The following is a 20,223-nucleotide window of genomic DNA, read 5'->3' on the forward strand; positions in this document are numbered from 1 at the left end:
GTCTTAATTTGGCTGTGAAAGTCTTTAGTTTATTAAGAAAAAAATCAGGTTAGTTCACATGCTACTTCATTTAATGGACTTTCAGGTAGACTCCAGAAGCAATTTCTTTCAAACTAGTCAACAGTATTAGCGTTTATCAAGATTTTGCATGTGCTGTCATTTCATGTTATTTCCACGTAAGAAAGATTGCATATTTCAGGGTCCTAAAAAAGAAGGTGGGGAAGGAGATACTTGAGATAATAGTGAGCTGCTCTTCCACGCTCACTTCTTGTTTTTAAAAGTTTGCTTTAAAACCATGGAGGCTGTTGTCAACTGAAACGTGTCGTCAAGTCGCTTTGCTGTAGAACGTGGTTGGTGTAAGGTATTTGTTTTGGTGTTGGGGTGTTGTTTGTTTGCCCAAACAGCTGCTGTTTTGAAGTGTCAGGATTTCTCCAGGTTGCTGCATGCTCTGGCTACAGTATCCCCCAGCCTCTTATTTTCTCTAATACAGAAGCGTAGATGGCTGCTGAAATAATTAAAAAAAATAAAAGATAAAAATCAAGCATGAGATGTTTAGAAGGGATTAGTAAAATGTAGATCTGTACTGACAGAAATACATTTGGTGATTGTCATCTGCTAGCTCAAGCATTTCAATTCTCACTCTCCTATGTAGATTAGTTGATAAGAGGAATAGAGAGTTAAAAGCAAAGAAAGATGAATTGAGATGTTTTGCTTCAGAGAGAAGACTGAGGAAACCAGATGGTATTGATTTCCTCCATGCTACCTCTTTCTGTCTAATATTTTTGATCATTAAACACTAAGTATGTAATAAAACTAATGAAAGTAAGTATGAAAATGTACCTTGGCCTAAAATTGAGGTACGTTTTTAAGATGAAGTTTCATGTTATTTACCAATGAGTTGCAACGTACTTCAGCTCTGTCAGATGAATGCTGACACTATTTAAAGAGTGTGGGTAAGCACTCACGCTGTTGTGGGGTTTTTGTTTTATTTTTTTAAACAACAGCAAAAAACCTAGCCAGTCTATTTCTGTAATAGTTTGTTATACTCTTATTGAATATTACTAAAAGTGACCTTCTTCCCTTGCAACCTCTTCTTTTTTCTGAAAATTTCTGTTGCTGAAGGGCACAGTAAATACTGTGATGTTGTTTTACTTCTGTTGCTTCACAGTTTGATGATGATGATGGCCACAGTGATGTGTGGAATTTATTTTCATGGCATTTCATGAACAGTGACAGTCTCATTTGTTAATGTATCTCATCACTGCAGTATTATTATTTTGCATAATTGTTCAATTTAATTTATTCAAGGGGCCTGACACGTTATGGTCTTTTAAGTATGTGCCTCTAGGACTTGAGGTTGTTGCCATATGGTGAGATAGTACTGCGTGACAACCTTTCAGCAACAGAAGAATTCAACAGTGAAATAAATATGATAATTGTAAGTGTTCAGTGGGATCTTACACTTACCCCACTTTGACTTGTCTTTTTCACCTTAATACCAGGTTGGCCATCACTTGCAAGCAAGCCACGTTCAAACAGACTTTCAAGTGTTCTGCTGGATAGATCAGAAACAGACAGATGATTCTTACCTGTCTTTGCATGAGTAAGTGAGAAGTCAGAGTTGAGCTGAACTTCAGAAGTCTCTAAGGGCAGTTCTTGCATAGACTTAAAATTGGGCAACAGTGATTTATAGAAAAATTTGGTTTTAATATAGGAAGACTATAGAGAAGAGTTACGTAGGAATAAGCAATTCAAGAGGGTCTGTGCTACACTAAACAAAAGAAGTAGTTCCAGTTTAGACCAGATACAAAACAAACAAACAAAAAACCTGGCCATTCAGATAAACTGAAGTCTACGTTTTTCAGAATCAAAACTAAAGAAAATTTTGATTATAGTTTTAATGTGTAACACATTTTTTTTTTTAAGTTCTTTGTATTATCAATGGTTTACCTATGAGGCAGGCAGATAACGTAGGTATTGCTTCCAGTTAACAGCAGTAGTGGTTGAGTCAAACAAGTTTAGTTACTTTTCTTCACTGTCCACTCTGAGTAGGTGAAAATCTCTTGAAAACAACTGACTTGCCAGTGATTCTTTGGGTAAAATGCACAAAACCTGGATGCTGGCATATCCTACCTGTTAGCCTGTAAGAGGTGATATTTTCACATCCTTTTAATCCTTTTTGTCTTGTAGTCCTCCACAGCTTACAATACCCTCTAAGTATTTTGAAATTGAAGTAGCCCGTCTCCCAGTAATTTACTAATTTCTGATACTTTGAAGAATGTAACCCTAAAAATGGAAGACTTATTTTTTAAGATGCATCCTAACCTTCCCAACAGATGTCATAGCTTATTGGAGTATCTTGACAAAATAATTATTCTCTTTCTTACTTCACGCACATTCTGAGAAAGTTTACTGTATTTACTATATTTACAGCTGATGGAAGAGTAACAGATTTGTAAGCATGGGTGTGGATCCCAAGTTGTCAGCAGAGTTGAGACAGGTTTAAAACAGATATGAGTACTCTGAAATTCAAACATGCTCATGTATATTAACTATTTTATATGAAAATGTAACTTTGAAGTGTTAATGTGGTTCTATCCTTGAAATATAATACACTCAAGTAACGCCACAGATAAAGATTGCTCTAGAACTAGAGCTTTATTCTCCTCTTGGTTAAAATGCAATAGATAACCAGAACTGTTCCTTGGTGCTGTGGCATTGTAGAAGAGTAGGGCAAGGTACTTAGAAAGGGATTAGTTGAAATGAAGCAACAGATAAACCTATAAAAATTGTTATATATATTAAAAAAAACCTATGTAAGCTTTTGTATTCAGAGGTCTAGCAGATATTTTCTGATCTGCTGCTATAATCTTTTTGTATCTCTGCAGTTGAATTATGGTTTATGGTTTGTCTGCTACATGAATGCTCAAGCAGGGAATAGGTTATCATGATTTTTCTCCAAGTAAGTTTGCCTTAGTGTGACCGTAGATTGATTTTATAATTGTACGTTTACACCTATTAAGGAATTTTGTTGTTTTGCTGGAGTTGAAATTAGGAGAAGGGATTTGTAGGCCTATTTAATTTTTTTTCCTTTTGGTTTTCAGTCTTATCATTCCTTTTAATCTTTAGTGTGTTTCGTGGTCTTTAAAGTTCAAAGTACAATTGCAGTGATAGAGTGGTTTAATGGATTACTACGTTTAATATTTCCCTCTCACCAAGAGCAGTATTTCTTCTTTGAATCTCTAATTAGATCATGCTGCTGCCATCCCTACCCTAATGGAAGTGTCAGGTTTCACATTCACCGTGCACCTCAATGTATGCTTCTGTGCTTGGCAATCTTAATTTTTGGTTTTGATCCATCAAAACTGAATTGCATTCCTTGCATCTTCTGTGCACAAATACTAGCAAATGCTACTGCAGAAGAATGCAGGGGGAGTTGCCATGCCATCATGTGCCTCTGCTGCACTGAGCTTTTAGTGTTAGAGTGCAGTCTCTGCATCCCTCTGTTGCATGTCTTGAATATTTTGAATATTAGATTTATACTACTCTAGACCCCGGCTCTGGGGTGACATAAAAAGATATCACTGATTTGGGAAGGAATTTGATTTTATAGAATGCTTACTTGTTGCTGCTATGTGCACATTCCTGCAGGCGTCGCCCTTATTTCCTATGCTGGTAGTGACTACAGTGATTCCTGCTGCCACATAACGCAGCCAACTTCATCTTTCCAGTGCAGGCAGGAGAGAGGCTAGTAATTTTTCATTGTTGCATGTTCAGGATTCCCCCTTCCCCTCCCACATTACCTTGGCCCCTTTAGGAAGATTTTCATCTATTACACTTCCCCTTCTCTGCTGGAAGAACTAAATCTCTTTCAGCGTTTCCAGGCTGGTGATCTAATTTGACAGCTCATCGGTGATGTCTCTTCCACTTCAAAGAGGCAGGTAGCCTAGGGCTAGCCAGCTGTATTGTGGATTCTGATGATTTGGCTCGCCATTCCTGCTGGGTGTCATCTGTCTTCTTAGTCTTGCGGTGGATAATTTTTGTCCTCCCCAGCATCATCTGCCTGAGCAGTTTCTGCCTGGCAGGCCTGTCTGTCCAGGTTGAGAATTGCACACAGCAACCGTATGGCTAATCTGACAAGGCACTGCTCCAACAAGCGCAGCCCCAGGCCCGCTCTGACCAGGATCGGCGTCGTGGCCCACAAACTTCCAGCTATCATGATGGCAGTCGTGGTCTTCCATCATGGGCACAGCCCATGGACTCGCCCTGCTTGGGCATAGCGTGTCCCTTGCCTCCCGCCCCTGCAGCCTGTCGCTCCGTATTCCTCACAGGGCGGCAGAAGTCTGCCTCAACAGGTTTGGGTTCCCCTGCCTGTTGCCAGCGTTTGACTTGGACACCGCCACTCGGATGAAACAATCCTTTAGTGGATTATCATTGCCAGACAGCCTGTGGGAAAAATGACAGGATTCGGCATGTTAATCTGAAGGTTTTGCAATTTGGAGCACTGCTAACGCTAATAGGAAACGGCAGAGTGATCCCTAAAAGAGAAAGCGGGTTCCAGTGCAAGGCAGAAGTGACAGAGTTTGTTTAGCCTATCCTCCAAAAAATGCATGATGACTACATATGTTGATTTTCATGCTCCAAGCCATAGATATTTCCATATTTTTGTGACTTGATGGCTACTGCCTGCAAACTGACAGGTTAGGAGCTCCACAAGTATTGTCTTTTTATAGTCATCACCTCTTTTAAGTTGTCTTTATTTTTTTAAAATATGTTTTGAGAATAAGCTTGACAGGGCAGTGAGAGCAAGAAAAAAAAAAGACAACAGGCATAAATGCAGCAAATAAAGCATGTTCCTATAATAACAAGAAGAAGGAGTATTCAAACAAAGGGGAGAAATGGTTTTCAGGATAGTAGTCCTAGAAAACAAGGCATTTATCTGTCACAAGACTTGCTCTTCTTGCAGTCCCCTAATTCTGAAACTGACGTTATTCGTGATGTGGGGAAAAAAGTATTTCCTAGAAGTTCAGTAGTTATAAATCCTGTTAGCTACAGGATTTCCTCCTTAGTAAATAAAAGAGATGGCTGAAACATATGGCTTGGAGGGGGAAATATCTTGTCTGAAGGATGGACTAGTGCTTGGGGAACGTTGTAGCTAGACTGACAGTGATAAAACAAACCTCCAAACAATTCTACTCCTAATTGTTGGTGATCATCAAACCAGCAGGAATATCCTACAGATACTATTAAAATACAAGCACTAATGTCATTTGTTGGTGATTGTCAAGTACTGAAGTGCTTTGGATCCAAGCAGAAAAAAAATATATAAATACTCGTCTAGAGGTTAGCAAGTGATGGTTACTGTGGGGGGGGGGAAAAAGAATGGTATGAATTTTTCAGTGATACTTATCCCTGTTAGTCATTGACTAATTAATGTGGAATATTTACAGACTATGAAACAGTGAATGCATGAAAAACTATTTTATATATTTATGTTAGATGTAGTGCTAAATTTAGCTGAAGTATTCACACTTCTCCATGTAACGCTGGTGTTATTATTTGAACAGATCTTACCCAGGCTGTGGCTGACTTTTGAGGAGAATGGTTAAAAAAACGGATTCACTCATGTTCAAGGATGAGTTTAGAAGATTACATATAAGGCCAAATTAAAAAATACGCATTTTTTCAGTAAGCAGTTTCTGAACTTTGACAATAGGACTCAATTCAGTAACCAGTGGTTTTTGTCTCTTGAAACAGCTTAACACAAGAAAAATCCTGTTCCCGGTCTCAGACTATTGCTGCTACCTATAAAAGCTATGCAGAATAGGATTATATCTGCAGTGGGGTAAGTGCTGCAGATAGAAGGGGGTGTGTAAGAAACAAGGATCATGTTATTTTAAGAAGTATTAAATATAGACAGCGCAAGGTAAGAAAATTATAAAAAATCATAGTCGTAAAGGAGGGAGGGGAAATGTGCTGAAAATATTCTGCATGGTAAAATAAATGTAAATAGACTCAGCCGAACGCCTGAGGCCCTTGGCTGGAGCAGGCCGCACCGTGGTTGCCATAGCAACGGCCGCCGTCGCACGGTGATGGCGTCACGCGGCGCGCCGGGGCGGGCCGGGCGCCATGAGCGGGGCAGGCCCTGCGTCCCCCGGCCGGAGCGGGTCGGCCCTGCCTTTGCCCTTACCCCTTTCTCTGTCCCTGACCGGCGACAGGAAGCGGGAGGTGCCGGCGGCAGGCACCTTGCTTCAGCCCATCATCAAGGGTAGGCGAGCCGCGGGGATGTATGGGCGTTGGCAGCGGAGCGGGAGGAGGGGTGTCAGGATGGTGCTGAGAAGCGTTTGAAGTGTTTTTACTTTATGGGCTGGAACGCCCCAGGCTTGAAATAATCGTTCTTAGGAGGTTGGACTTACGGAGCAAATGGTGTGGGTGCAGTAGAGATGGGCCAGCAGCTGGGGCCGGGAGGGGGCGGAGGGCCGCGCTGTCAGGGGATCAGAGTGCTCATGGAACCACCTTTCGTTGGCCGTCTCACCGAAGTGCCTTTCAGTGAAGCTGTCTTTATTTTATTAGAGAGCCAAGCCTATTTTTCATACGCGTATATGTTGTAAATACAAACTGAGTTTCAAGTCTTCAGCCCTGTAGAAATTAGGAGGAAGAAATCGCAGTTTTCTTTTGCAGTGAGCTTTCCATTTGCCTGTGGAAGACTCCCAGTCTTAAGCTGTGAATCTGTGTTGAACCGCAGCCATCAGCTTTCCTCTGCATCAAGTGTTTGTGGCTATTAACAGCCAGATACGGAAGCTGTGTGAAACACAGGGGCCAAGAAGCACCTTCACAGCAGGGTGTCTGGCACCGGGAATAGTGATTCACTTTGTTTTGTTGGAGTCTACGGTTTGCTGGTGGGTACAATGGCCAGCAAGTATCCTCCTGCTGTTCTTTTGATTTTGTGTGTGTTTGATAAGCAGGAGTGCTTCTGACATTTAAGTGTGATGTACTGCCTCCTGTTGCATAGCCAAGTATGGAGTGTGAGAGCAAAACTGACTTTCATTAATCTTCCAGATGTCGGGGAAATCTATTCAAGACTCCTGGATCACAGACCTGTAATTCAGGGAGAAATACGTTACTTTGTTAAAGAATTTGAAGTAAGTATTTGTATCATTCATGGTGCCTACCCCTCAGGAGTCTGAGACCTCACACAGTCGTAACATCTTTTTAGAAGTTGTCATACACATATAATTTGCTTTGGAAAGATTTAACGTGCATTTATTGCCCAAAACAATTTGTGCACCTGGAGTATATGTTTGCATTCTCTGTAGACAAGGCAGTCATTTGGGTTCCCACTTAAAAAGTTTTGAAGGAGATATTAATATTATTTCCTCCTAAAGACTAGCAGGTTGCCCAGAGAGGTGGTGGAAGCCCTGTCCCTGGAGACACTCAAGGTCAGGCTGGACAGGGCTCTGAGCAACCTGGTGTAGCTGTAGGTGTCCCTGTTCATCGCAGGGGAGTTGGACTGGCTGATCTTTAAAGGTCCCTTCCCACTCAATTGATTCTGTGATTCTATGAATATAGGTGTAGGAGAATGATGTAGTCCTAATACTTTAGAGGAGTCTCTACGGGTTGAACCTAATTCAGTTGTTGCTGGTAGGTATAGGATTACATCTAATGAAGAAGCAGGTTTGTGCTTCCGACGGACTCAGCTAGATCAGTTGTAAATTAATTTTGTTTTCATTTTTGTACCATGAAGTAAAATAGTATTCCTGGAAGAGAAAAGCAACGCCACCTTATGCCAGTTGAGATGATCATTAAAAATCGAATGATTGTTATCTGATTGTCTGCAAATAAAGCTGAAATTCTGAAGGTGTAGAAGTTGTTTTTATGTACAAGTTTGTTTTGGATGTGTAATACTGTTTCCACAAGGTGGCAGCAAAACCTTAGAAAAGCAGATTCTTGTGTCACAAAAGGCTGTAAAACTGAATTCTTACTCTTAAAGAGTGTGAGATTTAAAATCTTAACAGTAGTGCAGACAATAGAGCTATACTTCAAGATTCTTGTCTGCAGGACTGATTTAAAAAGAAAAAAAGACACAAATCTTATTTTTTTTCTTCCTAGATTGTTGCTGGTATTTCAGCCAGATCTTATTTCTGTCTGTATTGGTTGAGTAAAATAAGTATGTGAATTAAACTTTCTTCGGATCTTTATTGTGTGGGTTTGAAAGTCACAAAATGATTTTTTCGTTGACTTCTGTAAGCAGATTATAGGATGTAGTAAATAGTTGTAGTGGCTTTTCATAGGAAGGAAATTTTTAAACCCAGTTACAGAATTGCAGCTAAATTCATTTATCTCAGTACACCTATTTCTTACACAAATGTCATGTATTCTTCGATCTGGGCTTGACATTTAATTTCTGATGTATGCTTTTGGGGCAAAATAGCAAAGCAGAGGATTATTTACATTTTTTCAGCTTAGAATTTCTTCTAAAAATTACCTTTGTTAATAGCTGCGAGATGTCAGATTTTTTTTATTCTAATGGAACACGTGCTTTTCATTGCAATGATCAGCATCTAGTGTGTAAAGAGTGGAGATTTGCATTCAAGAAGCCCAGAGCCTGATTGATTGAGCTACTTTGTTTGTATTTCTGTTTCCAAAGTTTTAAAATCATCACGGTGATCCAGTTCTTCACCTCATGTGCTGCAGTATTTTTTTGATTGTTAAGAGCCCTGTTATGATCAGCAGCTTTGAGTGCAGGCACGCTTCTGTGCAACTTGACCTAACAGCTCTGAAGAGGGGAAAAGATTGGATAGGGGCAAGCTCCAACACATGCAGAATCCTTTCCTTCTCTTCATGGAAAGTACTGGTGAAATTCAGAGTGGAAGTCATGCTCTGGCTTCAGTAAATGAGATTTTCAAAGCGTAAATGGTAAAGTAAGGGCTTGTTCTTCCACCTAATCATGAGCTACCGCGTTATGTTATCTTTTAGTCTTTGCTGGTTTGTTTCAGTAAAAGCAATTTAACTTGACGTTATGTTGACATTATGACATACTGAATTTAGTACGTCAGATACTAAGAAAGCAAAATGCCTGCTGTGTTATTTTTCTGTAACAAGTGAGTTACAGAAATTCAGTGTTTTCAAGTTCTTATCTGTGTTGGTTTTAGTATGCTATAAATTATCAAAGCAAAACAGTAAATGTTTCCACACGGTGATTTTTAGTTGTAAAATACCACCTTTTCCCATAAGGACCAGAAGTACCATTCAGAGTATTCCTGTATTTCGTTCAGTGTGAGGAATGGAGCGTTACTTCCATACATAGAGCTAATTTTATCAAATAGTATGATCTTGTGAGATAAAGCTGTTAATTTAAAAATCAATAAATATTTAAAAAATAATTTAAAAATAATAAATACAGCTGAGAAAGTGTTTTGTTATGGAAAGCGGAATTTCTCCTTAGCCACTCAGTCTCTTTCAATTCTTCTGGCAGGAGAAACGTGGCCTCCGAGAACTACGAGTACTTGAAAACCTAAAGAAAACCATCTTTGAAACCAATGAAGACATTCTTCCTAAGTGCAAGCAGTCCATGCATGACAATCTCAATGAAGTATTGCAGAGATGTAAGCAAGTTGCTTCTTGTTTGCTTTGTTGCATCGTTTTGAGGGATGGTATAAATAGTTTGGATTCAAAATAGAATTTGTGGGAAAATTACCACCCTCAGGTAAATCTTCCTACACTTATGTGCTTTGTTCTCATTTTTATGACATCTTAAAAGGGCAACAACAGGAAAAAAATGAAAACAAAAGTATCTTGGTCCAGCCAACTAAGATGACAGTAAAGCTTTTGGGTGACTTGTTAGAAGCTATTTCTGGTCAAATGTAAAAGCAAGGCAGTGTTTGCAGCTGTTGGCTAAATCTGTAGACAAAATTTCAGTTTTCTGATTTGTTGCAAGCACACTGTGGTGTGACCTTCAAGTTTCTTAATTTTTCCATGGGAAAACACAATACTGACCACCCCTCTCACTTAATTTAAAACAAAACTTGCTGATAGGCAGATGTGAACTGTGTTGTTGCTCTTACCTTTAGTCTCAAATAGAGCAGTCATAACAATTCTTATATGCTAACCCTACTTTCATAGTTACAACCATTTAAAATACCTTGTATTGCTTAGATTTTTAAAAGGAAGTTTAAAATTTGTTATAGTAATTGTTCAGCATCTGTTTTCTTGCTCTTTCACCAAGGTAGGTTTCTCAAAGACATTCTAAGGGAATATGGCTTTGAAGCTTTAACTGACAAATTTATGCAGTTGAAACATGTCATTGTGGCTTTTGCATTTTGTGTGGCATGTTGTGGAGGCGTTTAATTTCATATGGCAACAAGGTTGCATGAAAATATCCGAAACTGCGCATAAAGCATTATGGTATCATGGAAGTTGAGCTTGGAAGGTACTCTGAACATTGGATTTGTCCAACCACTCTGTTCAAGCAGGGTCAGCTACTGTAGGTTGCCCAGGGCTGTGTCCTGTTGAGTTTTGAATGTATCTACACTTGGAGACTCCACAGCCTCTCTGGGCAAGCTGTTCCAGTGTTTAAACACCCTCTCAGGAAATGTGTTTTTATAGAAAAGAATGTTGCTCCCTCACCTTCATTCCCTTCCATCATATATTTATTTGTGTTGCTGAGATCCTCTCTGAGCCTTCTCTTCTTGAGACTGAACAGTCCCAGCTCTCCCAGCCTGTCCTCATGAGGAACGCTTTAGCCCTTCACTGGGCTTGCTCCATTAAGTCCATATCTTTCTTACACTGGGGAGCTCTGAAGTGGAGAATACCACAAGTGTGGTCTCACCAGGGAGAGACAGACATGTCTGGTGTTATTCCATCCCGATGAAGGACTTGTCATTTTCACCTTTTTGAACTTTGAGATTCACGTCAGTCAGATACTCCAGCCTGTTGAGGTCCCTCTGAATGGAAGCACAATCATATTGCTTGTCAGCTATTCCTCCCAGTTCTGAATCATATACAAACCTGCTGAGGCTGCACTCTGCTCCATCATCTGGCTTGCTGATGGGTATTGTTAAGTAGTACTGGCCACAGTGTTGATCCCAGGGGTATTCCACTAGAGACTTGCCTCTAATTCAGTCTTGTGCTGCTGATCACAGCCTCTAGCCCTGACCATTCAGCCAGCATTTGAACCACCTCGCTGTGCACTTACTTAAACCATACTTTGTAAACTTGTTGATGAGGATATTGTGGGAGATACTGTCAAAAACATTGTTGAAGTTGAGATAAACAACAACTCTCTCACCTCTCACCCAACAAGCATTGTAAAAGTCAGTCTGATTGGTTAAGTATGATTTCTCTTTTGTAAATCCATGCTGACTATTCCCAGTCACCTTTTTGTCCTTCATGTATTTGGAAGTGCTTTCAGGAGGATTTTTTCCATCACCTTCCCTAGGACTGAGGTGAGGCTGCCTGGCCAGTAGTTCTCCATATCTCTCTTCTAGTCCTCAGGAATCACTCCCAGCTGAAGTGATTATTCAAAGATAGTGGCCTCACAGTGACATGAGCCAGCTCTCAGTGCTTCTTTACACAACCTGCCATGTCCTGTTGGACAAGTCTTCCTTGCTTCAGACTTTCCCTCTGGTTTTAGGGCACCTGGGATGCTTAAAGGCCTCAGTCTTACCAGTGAAAACTAAGGCAAAGGAAACACTGAGTACCTTGGCCTTTCCCTCATTCAGCAGAGGGCTTGCATTTTCCCTAGTCTTCATTTTTCTGTTTTTCCTTTGAGTATGCTTTCTTTTTGCCTTCGTATCCCTCAGCAGATTTGACTCCAGGTCAGCCTTGGCTTTCCTAGATGTGTCCCTAGAAGATCAGGCAGCAACTACATACTCTTCTTTGGCCACCTGCCCCTACTTCCACCTCCTGTCACATCCTTTGTATATCTGAATTCAAGAAGGAGCTCCTTGCTCATCTGTGCAAGCGTCCTGCCACCTTTGCTTGATTTTCTGTTCATTGGGTTGGACCTTTCCTGAACCTGAAGTAGACAGTCCTTGAAAATGAAGCTCTTGGCTGACTCCTGACCTAATATGGGGCAGAGTTCCATGCGTACCAGCTGCTCGCCCACTTAATGGGCAGCTTCCCTTCCCCTCCTCTTCTTCATCCATCTGTTGTGCAAGCCACATGCCTCTGTGATCCCAGTGAGGTGGTAGCCCTGCACACAGACTTCAGACTACTCCTATTTGTTCCTCACACTACATGCAGGTGTAGTGGCATTTCAGCTTGCTGATATCCCCTGGAACAGTCTTGAGAGCTTTTCCTTTAAGGTGCTTCCTTCTTTAGGTGTCCACACTTGGAGTGATTCCAGCTGTAAGCCCACAGGGTCTGTTGAATCCCTGTCACCAGAAAGTTTAGGAGAATGGTACCCCTGACCACTGTTTCCAGAGTCCTGTTGTCATGCTTGATACTTCTGAAGTCACTTCTGCAGTATCACTGACATCTACGTTATCCTGGCAGAAGATGAGCCTTGGTAACCTCTTCACAGCATCCCAAGGGTAAGCCCCCAGCAAGCAGTTAACAAACATCAGAACAAATTGGATGGGCAGTAGGGAGTCTGCCACCACTATCACTTGCTGCTTTATTGCGGTGGGCCTGAGTGTCTCAGCCTCTTCCGTGAGAGATGCTCCATTTCGTGACGTTCCAGTTACTCTGTCAGCTACAAGGGCAGTGAATCTGCTCTGTAACTGCGAGTCCTTGGAGAGCAGTAGCTTTCCTCCTAGAGTGAGAAGTCACCAGCTAATACGTCTTTAGCTTGATGATTAATGAGTAACATATTTTTCAATACAAGGCTGCGTTAGTGAGGAAGATGACTGCTTTTGAGGAGTTAGTTAATTTAATTTGGCATTAATTATTTTATCATTTTGGCAGGGGAGAAATCTACATAGGAATACAGTCCTTATTTCCACTGACATGCTTTCTGAGGCACAGTCTCAGTAGAAGAGGCTGGGTCCAGCATAAAGATGTTCTCCATGGAGATTGTTTTTATTAAATTAATTCTTACATTTGGTGAGAAAAGAAATGAAGAACTTAAACACAGTGCTTGGTCATCTGTTCCTGTATACTGACTTGCCAGTTTTTCCTTGTGACACACTGAGTAACACACTCCAGCTTGTCTACAACATTAAGGAATATGGGCACATGAAGACTTGGCTGCCTTTCTGATTTCAGCTTCTAGAAGACGCAAGGGTTATCTGTGATATGCCTCCATACAGTTGGCAGTATAGAACATTTTATGCAGGTACTGATTAAATCTGTTGGGTTTTTTTTTTGTCTTCTTGGATGTAAATGACACCGTGGGATGCAGTATTTGACATACAGCGGCCTTGTGTCTCTCAAGTCTCTTTTGGGCAAGATTCTCTGTGATTTAAAACAGCAGACTGATTACTGCAATTTGTTATTTCAGTGCAGGCTGCCAATGATACGATCCACAAACTACAAGAGAAGGAGCACGAGAAGAGGAAGGTAAAGGATGGATGGATAGATTGCTGTAATGTGATTTAAGGAAAAGTCTTGCATGCTTCTACAGCAAGTCCACCTGCCTTCACTATAGCAAATCTTACAAACTATTCCATATCCTGTATACTTACAGTAAAAGTTCTGAAGTGATTTTTGCAATTATAGAATTCATATAGCAGCGTATATGCTTCAGAGCTAAATTGAATGCATCACAATCTCCTAATGTGTGGAAACATTTTTTGTTTTAATTTATTTTCTTTGCTTTACTTCCCCTCCTTGCTCAGACTATAATATTTGTCACATAGAGGAAAAGCTTAAATAAGAAAAGTTATTTTCTGTGGAACAAAAAACACCTACTAACCTACCAGAATGGAAATGTAAATCTTTCCTAGTTAACCGAGAACATTGAGTATATTATATGTATTGCTTGTTGAAAAGGAAGCGTGGATTTTTTTTCACTTGTGGATGGGTTGTTTAATGAAGGGCTATATTATAGGAACATGCGAATCATTGGAACCTTTTCAGCTGGCTACGCTTTGCTCATTTGAAATACATGTGCTCCGAATCTAAAATTTGGAAAATTACACAAGAAATTAGTTTCATGTTTTCCCATTAGTCCTTCATGATTGTATTTCAATGTTATCTTTTTCCTCGCGGTTTTATTTATAATCAGGTAGCAGTTTAGGGAAACTGAAGACATTTCTGTGGCCATCACACAAAATAGGCTGTGCATTGATTTATGTAAGCCGATAGCCGTGTTTTTCTTTCCTTTTTGTAATCAGTGAAGATGGGCAGTCCAGTTGCAGTTGAATACCAGTACTGTGCGAATAGCGCACTGCTGAACCCTGACAAAGTTTGCTTATGTCCAGCACTACTGTAGATACTGGTAGAAGGCTGAAGTAGGAAATTCATCTTGTAGTTCTGCTGCTGCTTGTTTGAAGGAAACGTTTGCAAAGAAGTTTTATGACTTATAAAATGAACTCATTTAGTAAGAATGGAAACTATTCTTCTTGAGAATATTGGCTCTTTTTCCATTCAAAAAATTTATATGTGCTGGAGCGATGCTTACAGCTATTCAGGATATGTAATATTTCTTTAAGCTTGTATAGTAAGACTTTTTGGCTTTGAAACTTTCCAAATGTGGGTAGTAACAGGTCGGAATCTTTTTGAATTATTGATAAGTTGTCACTGCAATTCAACCATTCAAGAATAAATATTTTTTTCCTTACTTTTCTTTCTGAAATAATTTGGCTTGGAAAAAAAAAAAACAGTTGAGAATAGAATGAATTTGAAGATTTCCTTTACTAGTTATCTTTTTATACAACTCCTTTTTGTTACTGGTATCAGTCAAGTGACAGAAGGATGCTGATGATTTTCCCTACCATGTTTTCACTTAAGGTGTGAAATAATCTCTGATTATAGGAGTGTCACTCAGAGAAGCATTTGTGGAACCCTCTGTCTTGTTGGGTATTCTTCCTGCTCATACCAGTAATATTTAGTGAGTAGTTCAAGCTGTGTGAGGCTTGTAAGGGAAGCCAGAGAAGAAATGAGGAAACATTGTAAACATTTTTTAGGTCACTGTATTCTTTTATTTATTTCAATAATTGTATTTGGAAGGATGCAGGCATATGCTGGGAGCTACCGAGCACTTTCATAGAATCATATCATAGAATCATAGAATGGCCTGGGTTGAAAAGGACCACAATGATCATGTAGTTTCAACTCCCCTGCTATGTGCAGGGTCGCCACCCACCAGACCAGGCTGCCCAGAGCCACATCCAGCCTGGCCTTGAATGCCTCCAGGGATGGGGCATCCACAACCTCCTTGGGCAACCTGTTCCAGTGCGTCACCACCCTCTGAGTGCAAAACTTCCTCCTAGTTAAGGAGACCATAGAGGTTGAAGCTGAGATGTTCTGTAGCTCTGGAATATCGAGCCTGTCTTGTGAGATGGGATATGTGAATTAGATTCTGTAAGTAAAATGATACTGAAGGTAAAATCACAGACTACTCTTTGTGTGACTGGCATCTTTACCTCATGTAGGCAGTTTTGAAAGAGAGATAATTCGCTGCAGTGTATTTATTGTATTAGGAGTGAATTTTTCTTTCCTTTTAAACCTAAGCCACTAAGGCCAGTAAATGTTGGAGGCTGCTCAGAATTCTATTAAACATTTGCTGAGTGCAGAATTGGTAACAGCGTGCAGAAGCTGGATTGTGAATTGGTAACAGTTATTTTAGTCATTTCTAACTCGTGAAAGAATTCTTGGAAGTTTTATCTGTCAGTATCTCTGAGATGATACAAATCTGCAGGGACCCATTATTCTTCTTACTGTTGTCATACATTAGCAAACTGCAGGAGATACTGGGGCCTTAATTTTGTTTTCTTTTTCAATTCATCTTTAGCAAAAGAATGGTATGTATTTCAAGGCTTGTACCCCTTCTGTGATGCTTACTGTAATTTTCTTGTTCTTTTCTACTTAGGGTGAGTTTAAATGTGCATTGAGTTAATGCATCACATCTGGGGATCCTGCAGCTTAAAGAGATAGCATCTATTTATGTCTGTATTTAAATTTAGGTTATTTCTTCGGTTTTGAGTAATCAGAATTTGAGGTGTGGGAAATGTAATACAAACACAGAAGGCTTCCTAGGTATCAAGTTGATGAAAAAGAACCTGAAGTTCTGTTAGCTTAAATGAAGATGGTGTTTTCCTCTCCCTTATGAAATCACCCTGGAAATTCATTTGCCAGGCACATTATCAAATTCTGTCTGTGCTGTTTACTAGAAAACAAATGTTTTGCCAGTCTATCAGTATGTAAGCTACAAACTGATGGTGTGAAGTACTCAGCAGAGACAAATGAGACATTTGAGAGAAAACTAGTAAACATCAAGAAAAGAGGAGCAGTATGTTGAAGGATTGGCTGACATAATTCATATTTGCTTTTATTAACCACCATAATTTGTCATGAAACGTGGAATCATTCATTATGGGCACACGTTTGACAAAAACTCACATCTCGAATACCGCTGCGGATCTGTTGGTCTCTGTTGATGTACCTAAATAACCACTGGACATAACTTTCTGAAATTTTATGTTGTCTACCATTTGCTAATATGAAACATAGTGGGCCTGGTATTTTTATTTTCCTAGAATCAGCTATGTAAAGCTTCTAGTGCCTTTTTAGTCTATGTCATATGCAGCAGAGACCTCCCTATACTCACCATACTAGATAAGGACTCACAGTTTGTTAAGATCACTTAGTAGAAATGAAATGCAGCTAGTTTTATATTGCTTCTCTTTTGGTTTCTGAGATAGAAGCACTTTCACAACAGTGAACTCTCCAAGTCCAGTAGGCAGCTTCTTGTAGTATGTAAAATGGGGTGATGGGGGAGTGTCCATTCATACTGTGGGCTTTTTTTCCATACTGAAGGAGGTAAAACATGCTTCCAAGATTAGTATTCATCTTAAAAGAAAGTCTTCATGAGACAATTTGGTTTGGTATCAGCTGCTTACAGTACTTACAACTTTGTCAGTAGTCAAAGGTGTAAATGCAGGAAGTGAAAGTTTAGACACTAACAGTAGTCAGCTAGTAACTTTATAGTATCTTTCTACTTATTTAGTTCGTTTTCACCAGACTGCAGGAAAGGTATCATTCTTGCTATAATTAAAAGTCTCATAGACATTTTAGCATTCTTTTGCATTGACTATGCTTTGTGATTTTTGTTTCGCTTCTTTGTACGATTTGTTGCTTTGGGGTTTTTTTGCCTTTTTTTTTTCTAGTGCTTCTACTGCAGTGAAAGCCCAGTTTCTCTGACGCTTTAAGATTAGATCATAGAATCATAGAATGGCCTGGGTTGAAAAGGACCACAATGATCATCTAGTTTCAACCCCCCTGCTATGTGCAGGGTCGCCAACCACCAGACCAGGCTGCCCAGAGTAGATCTCATGACCTCATTTAAATCTCGTGTACTGATCTAGAAATGACTGCTAAAACTTTCCATTTTTCTCCTCTCAGATTCAGGCTGACAAGCTAATGGCTGGTGAAGAGAAGCGCATCGCTCAGCAGGAGACGTTCCTGCAAGAACAACAGAGCAAGCGAGAAGAGGTGGACGAAGAGCACAGAAAAGCTATGGAGCGCCTCAAAGAGCAGTATTCTGAGATGGAGAAGGAACTGGCCAAATATGTTTCTTTTTAAGACCTTTCTGTTCTTGTATTGCTGGTTTTGTGCCAATATTCAATTGCTTCTGAATTAAGTTGAGATTCTTTCAGAAAGCTGAACCAAGTAAGATAAAAGGAGAATCTCCTCCACACGTTTGGTATGGGAAGAAAAGTTTTGCATACTTTCAACTTAAGTGCCTATCTTTGTTAAGGGCAAGTGGAATGCCAGTATTTCTTAGTTTATTGGAAGGTGGAACTGGAAATTACATTGTGTGACTACATCAGCTCAGGGAGTTGCAAATTGGAATTCTCTTCAATTTGCATAGTGTATCATATCATTTGGGAACATAGAGCCTAATTTAATGTTAACTATCTTGCTGTGCAGCCACAGCCCTTTCCCAAAAAGTAGGTGTAGTAGGTTCCATCCATAGTTAGTTAGCTGAGAATTCACTGGGAAAACTGTTAAGTCTCTTTTATAGATTTCAGGAAAACCAACTTGTTTTAAAGTATAAACTTTGAAATTTCAGTGGTGAAATATCTCAGCACAGTTCTAAATCCAGTTACAATTCCAACTCATGATTTCTATGGTCAGTATTTTGAAGTAGAATTGAGATTTAAATGGTTTTTGCTAATGTAGAAATGGTAAATGAGCTTGAACAAGAAATCTTTTTCTGTCTCTGTAAATATTTCAGACCTCTTACCAATTCTGCTGTTCTAAGCAAAGCCAAAACAAGCTCAGCACTAATCACGAGAAACATATCTTTGTATTAGCTTTTTAGCTAGTACAGTATCTACCTTAAATATTTGACATGCTGTTGGTTTACTTAAGATAAAATTTTGAGAACTTTATAAAGCAATTGAGGAAAGATTTCTGTTTGTTTTTCAGCCTAGCAAATGTGAGCAGGTTAGTGGTAAAATGCTTGTAGTACTGATCGTTTTCCTTACTAGCCTTTATTCATAGGGAGAATGTGAAGCTCCTTTACTGCTCTCCTTTATTTAAAACTTGCATTTAACAGCAGTGTAACTGAAGAAGTTAACATAATCAGTTCATTAACTAAGCAAAATGAGACATAGTACTTTAATGAAATTTGCTGCAAGCTAACCGGTAATACAGGAAATATCTTTCCGTAATTTAACTGGTGTCCAATATAGAATGGAAACAGGTAAAAATAAACAGAATTTACCCTTCACCTGTATTGCAACAGTAATATGCCAACAAGGGTTGCTTGTGTAATTTTATGGCTCGGTGTCAAGGCTCCATTCCTGGCAGCACGTTGATAGCGTGATTAAAGTTAGCAGAGGAGATGGAATAAGTATTTGAGATTTCTTTCAATAACACTGAATTCCTGCCAGGCAGCTCTGCCCACTACTGTAGGCACGACAGATTCATCAATCATCATCGTGCATCTGGACTGAAGAGAGAAGTTGCCGACAGTGGGCTGTGCTGGAATGTTGTTCATTCTCTGTTGCGGATGGGAGAAACACAGATGTCTCACAGGTACCTCCCACCTGAAAAACAGGGAGGTTTCCTTAAGAACAACCCCTGTTTGAACAGAAAGCGATCTCTGTGATGTTTCTCAGCTTATGCACCTGCTTATGATTGTCATAACTAAGCTCTTCTATTTATAAAGTCCCTGCCTGTCTTTAGAATTGGGTGTGGAATAGTTTTTGTTTGTTTTAAGAACAAACTTAAAAAGGCTTCTCTCTTACCGGATTCCTTAATGTAAATGTGCTCAAAGCCCAAATATCTTTATAACAAAATGCATTTAATTGTATACTGAATTCATTTTATTTTTGCACTGATTGTTTTTATTAAGACTTCAATCCTAATTAACTGCACTGGAGCTGTACCTTTTAGTACTTCATCAATTTGAGGGCTCTTAAGCAATGATACAAGTTGCAAGTTGAATGTCCACTGGAAAATAAAGAAGTATTTCCAAAAACTTCCTGGATTTTTGCTCCAGATTCTTTGAAAGGCTTCTTCTAAATATTAATGTTGGAAATAGAACATATCTGACTATTTTCTAGCAAAGTGAGACTGGACACAGTTGTGCTACACGCTGGGACTTCATAAAATTCAAATGCTTATTCAATAGTCTCTACCATTTGGAAGAAATAGAAACAGAAGAAGGAATGGTCTGAAAGTTGTTTTATATCACTGGGGCATGAAGAAAGTGTTTTCACTTATACTTGCAATATTTACAAGATTAAATCGAATAAAGCTTTGGAAGTGTTGAGGATGGCTTTAACGCTTTTCAAACTTGTTACAGATTTGCACGGGATTCCAGTAGGAGCTGGAATGGATCCTCAGTGTTTAAATAAATCTAAAGATGGTTCTCCTTGGAACGTTCAGTATTCAGGGCCTGTCGCATATTTTAATGTTGGCAAGGAAGGGAGAAAGCTGACTTACCTGCTCTTACTCAGCTTCTTTCTATGCTAATCGTGGGTAATAAATACTTTTTGAAGATAAATTCCATCATAACAGCTGGCACATCTTCTGACATTTTAGTTTATGGCTTTCTAAGTCTTTTCTTGAGAACTATGGCTCTTCTCAGTAGTCACATTAAATTGGAAA

The 20,223-nt window shown here is 39.6% G+C and overlaps 1 protein-coding gene and 1 long non-coding RNA gene across 4 annotated transcripts; one reads left to right on the forward strand and one right to left on the reverse strand.

Annotated features, from left to right (window-relative positions):
* Window positions 1-7: 7 nt before the first annotated feature.
* Window positions 8-6,091, reverse strand: LOC121109960. 3 transcript variants are annotated; one of them, XR_005857815.2, is made up of 4 exons: window positions 3,804-6,091; window positions 1,951-2,141; window positions 1,468-1,555; window positions 8-505 (listed from the first exon to the last, which is right to left on the reverse strand). It is a non-coding gene; the product is annotated as an uncharacterized LOC121109960 (long non-coding RNA). The 3 variants fall into 3 exon arrangements; XR_005857816.2 differs by having other exon boundaries at window positions 3,623-6,091; XR_005857814.2 differs by having other exon boundaries at window positions 1,951-6,091.
* Window positions 6,092-6,104: 13 nt separating this feature from the next.
* BLOC1S5 (biogenesis of lysosomal organelles complex 1 subunit 5) lies at window positions 6,105-19,591 on the forward strand. The gene is made up of 5 exons (NM_001006373.2): window positions 6,105-6,268; window positions 7,060-7,142; window positions 9,476-9,605; window positions 13,442-13,500; window positions 17,506-19,591. Exons 1-5 carry the CDS (start codon window positions 6,130-6,132, stop codon window positions 17,683-17,685), a joined length of 591 nt encoding a protein of 196 aa, NP_001006373.1. The 5' UTR covers window positions 6,105-6,129; the 3' UTR covers window positions 17,686-19,591.
* Window positions 19,592-20,223: the final 632 nt, after the last annotated feature.

The sequence above is a fragment of the Gallus gallus genome, chromosome 2 (genome assembly GCF_016699485.2).
Source record: "Gallus gallus isolate bGalGal1 chromosome 2, bGalGal1.mat.broiler.GRCg7b, whole genome shotgun sequence".
In the NCBI taxonomy this organism is placed as follows: Eukaryota; Metazoa; Chordata; class Aves; order Galliformes; family Phasianidae; genus Gallus; species Gallus gallus.